General features: G+C 42.4%; 1 protein-coding gene across 1 annotated transcript in view; it reads right to left on the bottom strand.

Annotated features, from left to right (window-relative positions):
* Window positions 1–669: 669 nt before the first annotated feature.
* LOC146073006 (splicing factor 45-like) overlaps window positions 670–17533 on the bottom strand; it is a 31815-nt gene continuing 14951 nt past the window's right edge. The window contains exons 5-11 of the mRNA XM_083180179.1: window positions 17208–17264; window positions 11029–11167; window positions 10647–10798; window positions 9680–9756; window positions 5973–6071; window positions 2294–2366; window positions 670–1092 (exon numbers count right to left, since the gene is read on the bottom strand). Coding sequence (XP_083036305.1) covers window positions 995–1092; window positions 2294–2366; window positions 5973–6071; window positions 9680–9756; window positions 10647–10798; window positions 11029–11167; window positions 17208–17264 — 695 coding nt within the window. The 3' untranslated portion in view covers window positions 670–994. The remainder of the gene's footprint in view (window positions 1093–2293; window positions 2367–5972; window positions 6072–9679; window positions 9757–10646; window positions 10799–11028; window positions 11168–17207; window positions 17265–17533) is intronic.

Here is a 17533-nt window from a genome sequence, read left to right as displayed (position 1 = left end):
TCCATATGGCATTTGTGCACACTGCATTAGATTATTGCATTAGGCCCTTTAAAATATTAAAATAGGCTATGTTGCCAAGCAAAATTAGTTTAGGTAACGAAGTGTAAAGGTTTCAAGAGATAACTTTATTTAAAAGCACAATACACACAAACAAACAAGTGTTTTTGTCTAGACAAGTTATTTGAATCTCAAAAGTACCATATTGTTTTATTGGCATTTAATACCATGAGCAATCCATTGTTAAATATGGATAATGTGTACCCTAAAAATAACACTGCTGTAGTTTTAACATTTGTCCTTTAATGACATATTGCATTTGTCCTAGTGTATCATAGTGATGACACTGGTAAATTCAATGAATGAGGCCCTAAGTAACCCCCAAAAAAACATGGTTTGGTCATTTTTGTTTTTAGTATATAAAGCATTGTACCTTGCACGTTAAACATTGAAATATTATAAAACTCTAGCATATGCCGGAATATTTTCACAGTATTTTACAATATTAAAATAGATATTGAGATTTGAATGGCAACAGTCATCCAAATCCAGAAATATTTTTTTTTTAATATAATGACCATTTAAATGGACAGGGGGTCATAAAGGGTTAAAGTAAAAATAAATGTTTTGATTGATTTCCTAATCAGGTTAAATTTGTAGGGGGTAAAAAAAAAAAAAAAATGTAGAAACCAAAATTAGCCATTTTAACAATTGGCTTAAATGTTATGAAACTGATAAAGCAGCTAACACTAGTTATTTTACTCTAATAACACAGTGTTACACCGCAGTCTGACAAAGGTAATTTTCAGGAGAAAATGTCACTCGAAAATGGGGATACACCACTTTCTTTTTACCAGAAAAAGACACAAGAATTTTGTAGTTTTAAAAATGTTTTTATACTATAAAACACAAAAAAAGCCTCATCACAATAAACGTGACAAATTTAGATATTTTTTTCAATGAGCAAATTCCTCCCATCAAACAGAACTTATAATAATCATTCCGCAAGGTCCAAAGTTCTGAACTTGTCCAGATTGTAGAAGCATGCCTTAACAATTCGGCCACCGAAGTATCTCCTATTTAGATCCACCACAGCTGAAACAAAAAAGAAGTTATTAAACTTAACAATTGTAAAAAACATCTCATTGCCACCTGTTGCAGAACTATTATATTATATACTATTGGCGGGATGTACTAAAGGGAAAATGCGGTAAAACCCCCGTTTTACCGCATTTTCCTATGTACTATCACCGGTTCGCCCCGTTTTCGCAGGCCAGGGTATCGCCACCCAGAGGGTGGCGATACCCTATAGAAGCCTATGGGCTTCTTTCGCCGCCCGACGTACGCCGTCCGCGCGCCGCCCCCCCTCCCGTCCTCCTTTAACCTCCTCCTCCCCCTGGTGTGACAGCCGGGAGGACATCCGGCTTCAGGGGGGAGGAGGAGACGCAGGGGGACGCTGGCAGCCGCCGGGAGGTGACGGAGACCCCCGCAGCCAACATCACAGGTATCGCGGGGGTCTCCGTTACCGCAGCCCGATGCTGGCCGCATATGTTAGTACATATGCGGTAGCATCGCGGCGGCTGCCGTGCGAAGGGCGCGGATGTATGTTGATACATCCCGCCGTAAGTGAGTTAATGAATTGAAATAGGAGCTCGTTCCCGGTGCCCCATAAGACACAGGGATATGGTCGCTCAGCTCCCCAGCGATTGTGGCTGAAATCGCCCCCTGTGTATGGGGCTTTCGAGATCCACAAAAAGCCAGAAACTAAGTTTCTAATGGTAACTTGTAAGCAAACTACAAGAAGCCTGATTCAGACATAAGGGGCGGCCTACCCTCTCATGCAGAAGTGCCATATACACAGCAATCAGTTTTTTAATGAATCATGTGGCCAGAAACTAAAAAAAAAAAAAATCACCCTTGGCAGTCTTTGCAGTAGATTATACTACAAAATGGCAGAAAAACGGTTTATCAATTTAATACAGGTTGTGACTGCCTAGTAATACATGTTACTAAGGCAGAAAACACGGCCGTGACAGTTCTGATTAGCTCACAGTAGTATTTGTTTTGCTTATTCTTTCACATTTTGCAAGTTCGGGTTTCATTAATAAAACAAAATAAAGAAATGAATGCTGTGGTTGTTAAAAACAGAACGATTAAAAATAGATTGGCAATAAATACTTGGGAGCGAACAAGTAAAAATCATTATTAGATGTGTAAGCACTTATCCTGGAACCTCATCTTCCACCCACTGAAGCCTCTCCTATTAGTCAGGCTTTACAATAGCTATGTAATTTACCTTTTATAGCCGATTCTACACGCTCAAATTCCAGAAATATCCTCACTGCTTCTTCATCTGGAGCACCAGGGGTCTAGAAAAAAAAATAATAATTACAAAATAAGCTCACAATAATGCAAACCACTGTGTACAATCTGTCTTTTCAATTACATGAAAAAACAATCATTAGGCTTCCGAGAACTCACGCAAAGGTGGTAAAACTAAATACATTGTGGTATTTTGCATCAGCATCCAAAATGAATACAAAAACCAAACACATGACTGGTAAAAAAAAAAAGAAACTATTTTGTTCCTGTATATAAATAATGTGGCTTACACAGCTATCTATAAAAGCAAATGTTAAAAAGGAGTATAATAATACAGGAAGCATACCTATGTTCCAGCAATAAAAACAAACCATAGAAAAATGACTAAGATACCACTTATGTTTACAGATAGATACAAAACAGTCTTTCTTTCCTTAATATTACATGCAGAAACCAAAATAATTTATTTTTATCTTTCAAGACCTCTCATGGCAATGGGCAGATGGGATGCGTTCAGCATTCTGGTGGTCAAAATTCCAACATCATTGGAGATTACAAACTCTGGAACCTCTATCATAATTATGCTAGGGTCTCTTAAAATTTAAACAATTCTGTATCCTTGCAATATATGAAGGGCATAAGATATTATTGAAAAAAAGCCATATAATCAAAGTTTCTCCTAATAGCTTACCCAATTTTAGATGTGGTTAAGCTTATAGGGTACACATTTGTTTGTTTTTTTGTTGGGGGGGGGATCCAAAGTATAACCACCGCTTGCACTCTAACTTTAGTGAAAATGTCAGGTCGCATTCTATTTTGGTCGTCATCCAATAAGCTGCAGTAAATTTCCGTAGCTATCCCATCAGCCCTGATGTTATGCTTTCGGAGCCTAAAGCATACTTCCCAATAAGCAGCCAGAGGATCCACGACACATGGGTCCTTGAGGTTATCCCTTATCCAATGTGTTATGGTAAAAAAACTGGACCTTTTTAGCTCAAGAAAAATGTCACTACCACCAACAGCAGTTAAAAGATAAATTGCGACTGCATGGAAATGCAATAACGATTCTCTCGGCTATTGGAACTGCTAACAGTAGCAAGTTAGCTGATCCCAGCCATAATTTTAACTAAAGGGCCCCTTACACTTGTGAGATTTCATCCAATTTGAGTCAATTTATCTGACGAGATCTGATGTGCCGTCTGACAAAATCTTATGTGCCTGATGTGTAGGACACAATCCACAATCCTGTGCCATTGAGTATAACCAAGAGATTGGAAGAGATTGAACCTCCTGCACATAGGATAAATCTCGAGTCAATCAGGTTCAATTTGTTGAGACAATAAGTTGACAAGTGTAAGGGGGCCTTAACAGTCAGTGGTGTAGCTAGGTGTCACAGTGCCTGGAGCATGGGCATGCTTCGCCCCCCCCCCCCCCCCCCGATTTGTGGCAGGATGACACCTCCCCCTGTATTATTATTATAATAATACCCCACAGGCTTCTCCCCCTGTATAACAATAATACCCCACAGGCTACTCCCCCTGTATAGTCTTAACGGATTGCTGGATTCCAGACACTAGCCAGTGGCAAACTCAGGATTTTCAGGGGCGGTTTCCAAAATACCACCTCTTCATACATTTTCACCCAAGTCACTATAGATGAGCGGCACCATCTGTGACTTGCTAACACACATCTCACTTTTTTTTATATTATCCGCAGTTTATAAACAGCAGCAGAGATTTATTGCTGACCTCACAGGTACATGTAGGACGGGATTAATCCTTAGCTGTAAAAGAGAACATGTTCTCTTTCCTTCCAAGTCAAGTTCCAGGTGCATGTAGAGTGCTCGGTCCTCAGGACCCCACACAGTTCACGTTTTCCAGGTCATGTACTGTACTGACACATTTTAAAAGATCCACAGGTGGACCTGATTATTTCACTCGTGATTCTGTGAGACCTGCAAAACATACACTATGTAGGGTCCTGAGGACCGATTTTGAGAACTTGTGCACTAGAGACTGATGAATTAATTTCTCATACTATACCCCAGAATAACCTGAGATCACCCTTTAATTTATTTAAGCAGTATGGTTACCTTCAAAACTATTTAAGTCAGGGTGGATCCAGAAGTAAATCACAGGGGGACACTTTGATAGGGGAAGGGGCTAGCGGTCAGTGGAATATTTTTGTGTATCGCAGGTACGTACGCTCCCATGAGGGGCATGGCAGTGATACAATGTGGGGAAAGTACTGCCAAGTATATGCCCACCTGGGTTTGTCATAGGTATAAGGGATATAAGCGACACCCCACACAATCCATTCCACCCATAAAAGTTACCAGGAATGCTGCTGCTGCCAGATAGATCTCACAAGTCACGCTAAAAGTTAGGGACAGTCTGCAAACTACTTCCCACTATACAAGTGTAGTCAGCAGTGTTTTAATGCACTTGAAAAGTGGCAAACGTTTTGCAGAATGCAGACTATCCACACACACACACACTTCTCCCAGTGGATTATTGTAGTCCACACACACTTCTGAAGCTATCAGGAGTCAGGGCTGTCTGTCCCTCCCCCTTGTCTGCCCGACCAGCACAATATAACTAGCCCTACATGAGACACTCACACTGCTCTACTGTTATTACTCACTGTCCCACGACGACAGCCAGCCTGAGCCCAGCACTGTCAGAATGAAGCAGCAGAGATGGGAGAACTGCAGAGGAGAGGGAGAACTTAGGGTAGAGACTAGTTCCCATGCAGTATAGCTTACAGGAAGTGACGTTCAGTGAGGGCGGAAGGAGAACTTAGAGGAGCTGCACAGTGACTGTGCGCTAACGCTGCAGCCCCCCCCCCCCCACTGCCAGAGCAGTCTCTCACGGAGTCACGGAGATAGAGATGCTGCTGTCAGCCAGGGGGGTTTCTATGTATTCAGAAATCCCCTTGTGTGCACATGTGAACGAGGCGAGCTGCAGTGAAGTTAAGTAGGTATAACTCACTGCAGGCAGCAGCCTGTGATCACCACAGACAGACTACTTCCTACTACCCCTCCCTTTGTACCGGCCTCCTGCACTAGACATGTCCTCAGTGCAGGAGGCCGGCGGCCATTTTTCTGTAGACTAGTACTAACTGAGAAGACAGCGGGCGGGCAGCATAAAGGACAGGGATGCGGTGTGCGGATCAGGCGCCATGTCAACTGTCAACCTCTGATCCATCACTTCCGGTCAATCGCTTTACAATGTAATCATCAGTGCAAGCAGAATCACAGGGCACCTCAGTTTATGCATGTGGAAAAGGTTAACAAGCAAAAGGTCGACAATATTTTTATGATTTTTTAACCAACTTGTTCTTACTTCATAATCTATGCCAGCATAGAGTGAGATTGCAATAACCTCACTCTACGCAGACATGGATTGTGAAAAATTCAGTTAAAGAAATAATCATGAAAAAAGCATGTCAACCTTTCCATGTGTCAACCATTTACATGTTGACCTTTTACGTGTGACAACCTTTTGTCAATGTTGACATGTGGCACGCGTCGACCTATTGCCAGTTGACCTAGATATTGTCGACCCATCAACCAGATCCCTGTAAGAACTCACTGTTAATGCATACCACTATACCAGATAATTCTGCAATACCCCAAAAAAATTGGTACCAACCTCAAATATAACACATTTTCCAACTTTGCCATATTTCTCACACTCTTCTTTTGTTTCACCCTCCAAGTCTTCATCAACTTCCCCTGAACCCACCATGTTCTGAAAAAAATGGGGGGGGAAACCAGAACAACATTTCACACACAGACTGGACAATATGTAAAAGGACTGGTGCACTATTAGGCCGATATTAAAGTAGAGCCTTGAAAGAAAAAGAACGTCCAAAGTCCCTCAGGCCATCCAAATTGGATGCCGGAGACAGACAATCACCCCCGGCCTACTGCATGTAGCCTCCAGGGCAGGTCATTGTATGCTTCCTGGTGCCTAGGCTTTATCACTGGATCAGACATCTGTTTCTCTTTCCTCCCATGAAGTAGGCACATATGTTATTTGTGTGCAGACAGCAAGAAGCAGTGCCAGATGGACAGAAAGGTTGTGAGCTATTGATGTAAATCGCCAGGTAAGAGTGGAGCCAATAACAATGGTGAGTGGGAGCTATTCATGTGTTGGCAGGGTGATGTTGGGAGTGGTGTGATGTATCAGTGTTGTTATGGTGGAGACTCACTTTAATGGAGGTGATGGGACTATTACTTAACCCCTTCACAACATTTGACGTATATATACGTCATGGTCGGGAAGTACTTCCCGACACATGACGTATATATACGTCATGACTTCTAACTGTCACTGCGTCTAGAGACGCAGTGACAGTTAGGTGATGTCTGCTGTCCCTGACAGCAGACATCCCCCCTCGCCGCCCAGGGGGGGCAGGGGTGCCCCCCCCGGTCGGCGATCGCTGTGATTGGCTGTTCAAATCTGAACAGCCATTCACAGCGTTTCCTGTGTTACCGGCGGCTAAGCCGCTCGGTAACACAGGGATCGGTGGTGATCGGTGCTGTCAGGTACAGCACCGATCACCACCGATGTGCAGCCCACCCCTCGCACCCGCCGGGCACTCACCCGGCAGCAGCAGCGGCTCCAACGGCTCCCCCGGAGCGTCTGGAGCGCACGCAGCGCTGCCCTCCTCCCCCCCGCAGCAGCAGCATCAAGCTGCTGAAAAAGGTGCACAATAAAATATATGTATATATATATATATATATATATATATATATATATATATATATATATATATATATATGTGTGTGTGTGTGTGTGTGTGTGTGTGTGTGTGTGTGTGTGTGTGTGTGTGTGTGTGTGTGTGTGTGTGTGTGTGTGTGTGTGTGTGTGTGTGTGTGTGTGTGTGTGTGTGTGTGTGTGTATATATACCCCACCGATCGCCAGCCCCCCCCCCCCTCCCACCCGGCAGCCCCCCTCCCTCCCACCCACCCGGCTGCCGCAGCGCCAGCACCCCTCCCACCCCCCCGCCAGCCGCAGCGCCAGCCCCCCTCCCAAAGCTGGTGACTAAAATGGGGTCACTTGTGGGGGGGTTCCACTGTATTGGTGCTTCGGGGGTCTTGCTAATGCGACATAGCACCCACCATTCATTCCGCCACCAAAAATCACTCCTTCCCTTCTGAGTCCTGCCATGCACCCAACTGGTATTTTTTGGTCACACGTGAGGCATTGCCGTACTCGGGAGAAATTGGGGCACAGATTTTGGGGTGCTTTGTCTCCTTCATTCCTTGTGAAAATAAAAAATTTTGAGCCAGAACTGCATTTTTCTGTAAAAAATTACATTTTTTTACACAAAAATGCAGATCTGGCTCAAAATTTTTCATTTTCACAAGGAATGAAGGAGACAAAGCACCCCAAAATCTGTGCCCCAATTTCTCCCGAGTACGGCAATGCCTCATGTGTGACCAAAAAATACCAGTTGGGTGCATGGCAGGACTCAGAAGGGAAGGAGTGATTTTTGGATTTTGCAGCACAGATTCTGGTTGAATGACCCCCGAAACACCCATACAGTGGAACCCCCCCACAAGTGACCCCATTTTGCAAACTACACCCTTCAGGGAATTCATCAAGGGGTATAGTGTACATTTCAAACCCCCCGGGGTTTCACCAATTTTGATACAACTGAGCTGTGAAAATGAAAAATAATTTTTTTTTCATTTTCACTGCCCAGTTGTACCACAATTGGTGAAACCCCTGGGGGTTTGAAATGTACACTATACCCCTAGATAAATTCCCTGAAGGGTGTAGTTTGCAAAATGGGGTCACTTGTGGGGGGGTACCTAACTTTTAGCATCTTATGGTGCCTAGAAACCTACATTGTGCCTAAAAAATAATCTCATAAAAAGGAGGCTCCAAAATCAAGTAGGTGCTCCTTCTATTATGAAGCCTGTGGTTTGGTCACCGTGCACACTAGGGCCACATATAGGATATTTATGAAAACCAAAGAATTGGGGGAATCAATTTTTAGTCACATTTCTCTAGTAAAATCTACTGTGTTCCTTAGAAAAATGTATTAAAATTGCAAATCTGCAAAAAAAATGAAATTTTGAAATTTCACCTACACTTTCTTTTAATTTCTGTGAAACACCTAAAGGGTTAACAAACTTCCAAAATGCTGTTTTGAATACTGTGAGGGGTGCAGTTTTTGAAATGGCATCATTTATGGGGGTGTCTCACATACAAGTCACTCAGTCACATCATAACTGACCTGGTCCCTAAAAAAATCAGAGTTTGAAATTTTCTTGAAAATTTGAGAATTTGCTATTCATATTTTAAGCCTCCTTGTGTCCAAAAAAATGAAAATGAGGTTGAAATAATCATGGCAACATAAAGTAGACATATGGTCTATGTTAGTTATTCACTATTTTGAGTGGTAAGATTATTTGTCTCACAAGCAGAAAATTTAACATTTTGCAAATCGCAAAATTTTCCATTTTTTTACGACATTTTGGTATTTTTCACAAAAAAACACAGACTGTATCGACGAAAATTTACCACTAACTTGAAGTACAATGTGTCACGAGAAAACAATCTCAAAATCACTGGGATAAGTAAAAGCAAAAAAAAAAGTTATCCCCACTTAAGTGATACATGCCAGATTTGAAAAAAAGGGCTCTGTCAGGAAGGCAAAAACTGGCTCTGTCATGAAGGGGTTAAATGCTAGGTTAGCATGGGGGCTATAACTGAACATAGAGAATAGTTTGTGGAGAAATAGGTCTATAGTAAACGTGAAAAGTATTTAATAGTGGAGCTAGTTGAGTGGATATAGGTCTATTGATTAAACGGGACTGCTATTGAATGTAATACTTGTGGTTGGTTGCAGGAAAGGATGCATAATTATTAATTACCAATTTAAATGTCAGGTTTGGTGGGTTGGGAGAGGGAGGTCTAGCTTTCCATATTTAATTTTCCTATCCCATCCCTTTTCGAAACAGGTTCCCAAACAAGCAGTAGCTGTGCTTAGGAGAGATCCTAATCCATAAACCATCTTGAGTGTGATTTTGAGTAAATACCCCACTCTGGCTGAATATTATACACGAAACAGCTGGATTGTGTACGCTCTCTTCCTTATCAGGCTGCTATGATTGATGGGAAATGCTTTTTTAATTGGAGTTTTATACACCAGCTATACAAAAGCACTAAATCAGTTGATCTATACATGGTGTTGACGTAATACATGCAAATAACAGCCTTCCAACTTATAGGAGATCCCATTAGGTCAAGATTGAGTTGTCTTGTGGTGCTAGAAGGCAACGCTGCTACTATGGGCATTGATCGTACTTTTAGCCTAATTAGAAAGTATACTTTTTCCTTACCCGCAGTAAAACCACCTTGGTAGGAAACTTTAGAATTTCCGTTAGGGGGTTAGGATCACTTTTCTTACCAGTTTCAGCTGAAAAACATGAATGCATTTGTTAAACTATACATTCCAAAACAGAAAAGTAAGATAGGTACTGATCAAACAAAAGAGGAATCAATCAAACAAAAGAGGAATCATGTGCACAATTTATTGTCACAATAGTGTCACATTGCCAACAGTGACAAAAACAACAAGTCAGTGTTGTCCTGAGAATATCCAATTTTAAAAACTCCTCAGGTAGGCTGTGCGTCTTCCGGCAGCTGCCTTCTAGTACAGGGAGTCAGGCTGCCTATGGGCTGACTGAAGGGGAGCTAGCTACAGAGGCAGCGTGCAGCTCCTCAAAGGCAGGGCTCCATGTGGCTGCTGTGTGGGGAGAGCTGGCCAGGGGAGGCAGGGAGTGGGACTGACTGCTGCAGATTAGCAGGTACATTATTCTAATGTTTGAGGGAGCTGGGGGTGTGTCGGTGCGTGTGTGTGAAGGTAAATGCGGTGTCTGCCTGAGCGTGTTTGTGTGTGAGCACATGCTGTGTGCACGTATGGTGTGCGTGTTTGTGTCTGCACTGTGTACATATGCTGAATGTTTGTGTCTGCGGTGTGTACATATGCATGCATACCTCCTAACTTTAAAAATCAGCAGGGTCAGGACTCCTGCGTGCGACTTACCATGTGAGCTCCCAAAAAATGGGTGTGGACTCACAAAAGTGAGTGCTGCTGTTGATCTATGAGCTGCTGCCCATTCCCCCTTTTCCTCTGTGAATAGACACTGTCATTTATCTCAGTTGAAAAAAATAAACACTGCTATTAACTTACATATAGCTTCTTTATAAATCGCTATTATGGAAAACCATCTTAAATAAAATATAGGTATCAAAAACGTAATTTTTTTTCCCTCGACGATTGATATAATAAGGAAGGATGCACACCCTTATCTGCCAGATCTCCAACAATGATTTTGCCTCCCCTCTTGCTGGTTTTCTCAACAGAGAGCGCTGTGCTGAGTCCTTGCTCGTGTTTGCCCAGACCCTGTCCTTCCCGGAAGCCGTACTTCTGCATGATTTTGTGGGCTACAGTTCCACTGTGAAACAAATATAAAAAGTGATAAAGTAATTCCTTCAAGCTTTGGATGTCGCATACATAAATCATATCAACCCACTTTGTAAAACATGGAAGGGGTGAAATTAAGCTATGCGTAGAAGAAACTAAATACAACGGTGCATGGATGGATTAAATCATGTGCCATTTGGGAGAGTAGATAATTTTCATCTGGACTGCTTTATGCAAAATAATTAAAGATCAGAGTCTTACCCCATGTTTGCAATAAAGGAATTACTTGGCCCAGTTGGTGAGCGTGGTCTCTCTGGCTCATCATATATAGGGGGTGGAAGTGCAGCCTTCGCTGCTGGGGGACGAGGTCTAGGTTCATCATCATAGGATGGTACTATAGCTGAGAAGAGAAATTTTCAAATGATAATGTATACCTCAATCACACGTAAAAGTAGATTTATGCAGATAGAATAAATAAAGCGCTACTTACAGGTACAGTATTCTATTTTAGCAAACGCTACATACAGCTTTTTCTTCACTTTTTACAGCAAATGTAAGGTTTACAGGTGTTTGCAAATGAAATAAGATCACTTATATGCACACACACATTGGCAAAGTCCAATGGGTCATCGAACTAACTTTAGTAATGGATAAGACTCCACCTAGTGGTAGCACTAGGTATTCCTGTAAGTCCTTACAGTTGGCTCACACACTGACAAGTCTGTTATGTGAGCTCATGAAGTATGTATGCAAAACATTTTTTATTTAGATTATTGTTATTGCAACCAGTTGATCTAATTTAGCCTACTACAATTTTGTTGAATATATATATATATATATATATATATATATATATATATATATATATATATATATATATATATATATATCGAAAGGGAATGGGGTTTAGTGATCCTTTTTCCGCGCCGGGTAGTGGGCAGCACTTCTATCGTACCTAGCTGTTACTATAGGTACCAGATGAGAAAAGTAGAAATATAGAGAGAGATAGATGTGCGCTCTATTCACCAATTAATCATCATACATTAGTACAGAAAATGTATATTTATTCAGACTTTTCTTTACAGTATAAATGAAGTAACTTTTCAATAAAAACAATGACAGCAATGCAGATTCCAGAGTCAGATAAGATGTTTTTCAAATGAATGTCAGGAAGAAGATCCGACTTCAACACACAATAGACTTCTTTAGCAGACTGCTAAAGAAGTCTATTGTGTGTTGAAGTCGGATCTTCTTCCTGACATTCATTTGAAAAACATCTTATCTGACTCTGGAATCTGCATTGCTGTCATTGTTTTTATTGAAAAGTTACTTCATTTATACTGTAAAGAAAAGTCTGAATAAATATACATTTTCTGTACTAATGTATGATGATTAATTGGTGAATAGAGCGCACATCTATCTCTCTCTCATATATATATATATATATATATATATATATATATATATATATATATATAGAGAATCCAGCTGGGGGGCGGCACTCAAAATAAAATAGACAAAGCAGTCAAATGGTCATGAAACAAAGTGTATTCGCGCCAAGCGCTTTCGGGGAGAATCCCCGTCCTCAGGGCATAGATACACGGGAGAGAAGCACATACACTACATACTCACCCCTCTATATACCCCTCTGCCGTCTTCAGACGTCTCACGCCGCCGGGCGCCGCCATCTCCATAGCCGGAAGTCCTGAGCGCGCACTTCCGGGTATCGCGGACCTCACACCCGGAAATGCACTGTGTGCGTTCCAGCCGGAGCTTCCCTGCGGTTCACCTGGACTGCTGCTCTCACTGACTTGCAGCACGGGCTAGCGACACCTGCTGGTCTGGCGGAGATCTATCAAGAAGAGGAGAAAATACATGTAAAAAACACATCGTATACATGTAGCTACACCAGCCTTAATACTCCAGTGTCACCACCAGCATAATGTGTAGTATATTGAAACAAAAAACGTGGAAAAATCATACAAAACAAGAAACCAGAATAATCAAACAGAAAAAATAAAAAATAAACAAATGAAAAAGAATAAAAATCAATAGACAATAAAAAGTGAAAAATAAAAATCTATTACACAAAACAAGTAAATATGCAGTCGACACTAATGATAATGAATACTTCAATGTGCCTGGACATGGTCAGTATTAATATGGGACCCTGTTCCTCAAAGTAAACTGTTCCAATTTATTTTTTCGTTAAGGCCGCCTGGACTGGTAGTGCCCAGGCGTACAATCCATTGTGACTCCTTCAGGAGAAGGGCCTTGGCACGGTCACCTCCTCTAAGAGACAGTGGGACATGATCAATTATGAAATATCTCACTGACTCCAGGGAGTGACCAACTTCTTTGAAGTGCCTGGCCACAGGTTGGTCCAGATCCCGGCCCTTCAGAGCCAGGGATATGGATGATCTGTGGCCCGCCATCCTTTGCTTAAATTTGCAGGTTGTTTGGCCAACATAATGTAAGCCACAAGGACACTTGACAATGTACACCACGTGTGTGGTATCACACGTGAGAACATATCTGATGTTGTAAATTTTCTCAACGTGGGGGTGTTTGAAGGTTTTACAGGGTAGGAGGAATTTACAAGTGATACAGTTAAAACAACTGTAGCACCCCATTGGTTTGGTGTAAACATTCGGTTGAATCTTCTTCCCCATCCCTGTAATATCTGATTTGACCAGCCGGTCTCTCAGATTTCTACCCCTGGTGAAGGCTAAGATAGGACGTTTGTCCTTGAATACAGGTAGATCTTTGTCTGTGCTTACAATTGGCCACAGAGCCTTACTTGCTCTCTGCAGGATGGGGTGCACTGTAGAGAATTCTGTGACAAAAGGGATGATATTCCTGTTGTCTTTCCTAGATGGGCCAAGGAGCTCAGCTCGATTCCTCTGCAGAACTTTGCGCTTAGCCTGTAATAATGCATCTTTATCATATCCTCGACTCAGGAATTTTTCAATCACCATATCTAGACTTGCTGGTAATTCCTCCTTGTCGCTGGTGATACGTGCCACCCGAACCATCTGCGACATCGGTAGGCCCCTTTTAAGGGGTGGGGGATGAAAGCTAGATGACCGCAATAGTGTATTGCGGTCAGTGGGCTTGTTATATACTCTGGTGTGAATTTTTCCTTCTATCACTTGTATTTCAACATCGAGGAAGTGCAAACATTTTTGGTCACAGGCATATGTGAACTTGATAAACGGACTAATAGCATTGGTCCTGGTCATTAATTGAACAAAACGCTCCTCTCCGCCCGTCCACATCAGGAACACATCATCGATGTATCTGGTGTACATCAACATGTGCCCCCTAGTGGACGGGTCAGAGAGGAATAAATCAAACTCAACAAGGAACATAAAAACGTTCGCATAGGAGGGTGCCACAGAAGAACCCATGGCACACCCCCTATGCTGAACATAGTAGCTCCCGTCAAAAAGGAAATAGTTGCGTCTCAGCGTAAGTTCAAGCAAGGTCAAAAACAAGGTGTGATCAAATTTCGCATTATCAAGATTGTCCTGTAGAAATTTTCTCATAGCTGAAAGCCCCCCTTCATGGGGGATAGATGTGTATAGGCTACACACGTCGAGGCTGCAGAGGAGAGTTCCTGGCGGAATCGTATCAAATTCTTGTAATTTAACAAGGAAGGATGTAGTGTCCTTGAGGAAGGTGGGCTGTTGAGGCAGTAAGGGTTGCAGAATACTATCAAGGAGTTATGAGGTCGGCTGAAGTAAGGAATCTCGTGCCGACACTATCGGCCTCCCTGGAGGTCTAGCGGAGTCCTTATGCAGCTTAGGTAAGGTATACAGGACTGGAGTTTTAGGATGTTGAACTCGTATGGCTTTTAACACTTTTGATGGTAATTTCCCCTCTTGGTGTGCTAAATCCAACACTTCAAAGAGTTCCCGCTGGTATTGAATAGTGGGGTCATGGGACAGTTTACTGTATACCTCCTGATCTTGAAGTTGACGTAATATTTCTGTGCGATAGTCTTCAATCCTCTGAATAACGATCGCCCCGCCCTTATCTGCGGGGCGTATGATAATCGACTCATCCGTTTCCAATGAGTGAAGTGCCAGGGATTCCCTTTTTGTTAGGTTTGGACGAATCTTGCGCGGGGTTGCCAGGTAGCGGGTGACGGAGTCATCCATCAATCTCGTGAAGGTTTTTAATGACCCATTGGTCGAAATCGGGTCAAAGTTCGACCTAGAATTCTGACAAAGAAAGGGTGTAAACACTGTGTCTACTTCGTTAATAGGCTTATGTTGGAAATGTTCCTTTAAACGAAGTTTCCGAGAAAACTTATGGAGGTTAAGTTTCCAATTGAATACATCATGTGTATTGGTTGGTATATAACTGAGACCAAGGTTTAACACCCTCATTTCATCTTCAGACAGCACCCTGTCTGACAAATTAAATATTAAACCTTTAGTTTGGTTGCCGCCACCGCCGCTGCTTTCCTGACTTCTCTGAATTCTCTTGGTTTGGCCCCCTCTACGGGTGGCCGGGCGTTTTTGGAATTCCTTCGTCCACCTAAAGGGATCTGACCTGGGCCGCTCACATCATCGGTCTCCGATACGAGGAAATCACTGTCACTGCTTGTAGCATCCTGACGGGATTGTGCCCTCTTCTGCCATGGCCTACGGTTTCTGGGTGCAGGCCGATCTTGTTGAAATGAATTACCCCCATAAAGCCATCTATACACACGATTGTCTTCATAATCCTGGTCGACCGCCATTTTCTTATTGTTTTTGAATTTCAGAAGATCTTTCTGATATTGATCACACTTTTTTTCAAGTTGTTGTATGCCCAAACTATGGTTTTCGTGTTTCAAAGCGTCTTCATGAACTGACTGGAATGAGGAAATCTTCGATCTGGTGACCACAAGTTCTCTATTCGCCTCCTCGACCACCAGGATCATCAGATCAAATGCACACTTATTAAGGATGGCGATCCACTTTCGAACAAAGTCGGGATTAGTTCTTCCGATAGTAGGGGTGTTACGCACCCTAAATCCCCTGGGGATTTTATGCTCCTTGAAATAATTGGCAAGAGATGTACTATGCAATTTAAAATCAATTTCACGCTTTCTAAGCTTAAAGAGCTGTTGCAGGAGGTCATCCACATTGGGAGATGCAATCGGAAGATCCGAGGATTCCTGTGCTAGGATATCCTCAATTTGTGTCTGGGAGAAGCTAAACGTCTCCCCAAGTGGGGTGGTCACCAGCCCCAGATTCCTGTCAGGTTGAGACGCTGAGTCCATACTTGAATGGGGATCCATATCACGGTGTGTATCAAGAATATGTGCCCTCCAAATGGCAGTAATAGGTTCACAAAAGAAGATGAATTTATAGTAGAGAAAAACAATGATTGCTATGGTGCCACGCAACTCAGTACAGGGGGATATCCAGATACACCCACAGTACCCACATGCACAGTTCCAATATGCTGGCACTCCAGTATATAGGTGAAGCAGGTGCCTTCCCAAAACAATAATGCAGAGAATCCAGCTGGGGGGCGGCACTCAAAATAAAATAGACAAAGCAGTCAAATGGTCATGAAACAAAGTGTATTCGCGCCAAGCGCTTTCGGGGAGAATCCCCGTCCTCAGGGCATAGATATATATCAGTGGTTCCCAAACTGTGTGCCGTGGCTCCCAGGGGTGCCTCAGGACACATACAGGGGTGCCCTGGGTTGGTGGTCCCGGACCAACTCAATTTATTAATGGTTAGTTATTTTTGAGCAAAAGCCGTGCTGCTGGCTGCCAATCATAAAATGTGTACAAACAGAAGCAAATCCTGCCCTTTACCACATAAATGACCCTAAGAATCGCATATAAACACAATCTAATTATTATTTTTTTAGCGTTGGGGTGCCGCAAAAAAATTCTGATATTCTAGGGTGCCGTGATTCAAAAAAGATTGGGAACCCCTGATATATATATATATTTTTTTTTTTTTATTGCATGTGAGTTAGGTGCCCATACACAGCATGATTTTATGAATAATCCAATGTCACCCAATTTCCCTTGAAATCCGGAACACTCCTGACTAAAACACATCATTGCTCACAAACTGAATGACTGTGTAAAAGATCAGAGGATTAGATGGGTTCAGTGCCTCATTGAAGGTTCCAGGTGCCCTAGGCTAATACACATGTAGCTCCCAGTTAATGCTGCTCAACACACGTGTATGGGCGCTCTGGGCTCGTCATTCATACTGGCCATGTGCATGCAACAAAGGTTATACAACTGGCATGTATGATCTAATGCTTATGGCGTGTGAAGGAGACTTTGGCTTTAGGCTGCCCAGCTGGAGCACAATGTAAATAAAGTAATAGTTCCATCAGTAAGTTACATTGGCACAGCCATCTGGCGGTCACCTTAAGAACTCTATTTCCATTTAGTCTTGTAAATCATCAACACTTACATTCCCTGTCTTTCTCAACAAGTGATGTAGGCGGTGCAATAGCCGCTCCTCCGACTACTGCAAAAAGGAGAAAAAAAAAAAAAAAAGTTATAAATATAAATTGCAAGCATTTTATTTTCATTTAGGAACAGTTACTTACATAGCGCTGCAAATATTGTGGTGCTTCACAATTGAAAAACAGTGATAAAACAAACTGGGTATTTACAGACAGTCATAGAGGTAGAGAGCTCTGCTCTCAAGCTTAAAATCTATAGGGAAGGTGGGTTGTATAATATGGTCACCCAACAATGTTGGCTTTGGGGTCAGGAGGATGGGAAAGTCCTGAT

This window comes from Crinia signifera, chromosome 4, assembly GCF_055691185.1.
Source record: "Crinia signifera chromosome 4, ASM5569118v1, whole genome shotgun sequence".
NCBI lineage: Eukaryota > Metazoa > Chordata > Amphibia > Anura > Myobatrachidae > Crinia > Crinia signifera.
This window is presented reverse-complemented; position numbering and strand designations above follow the sequence as displayed.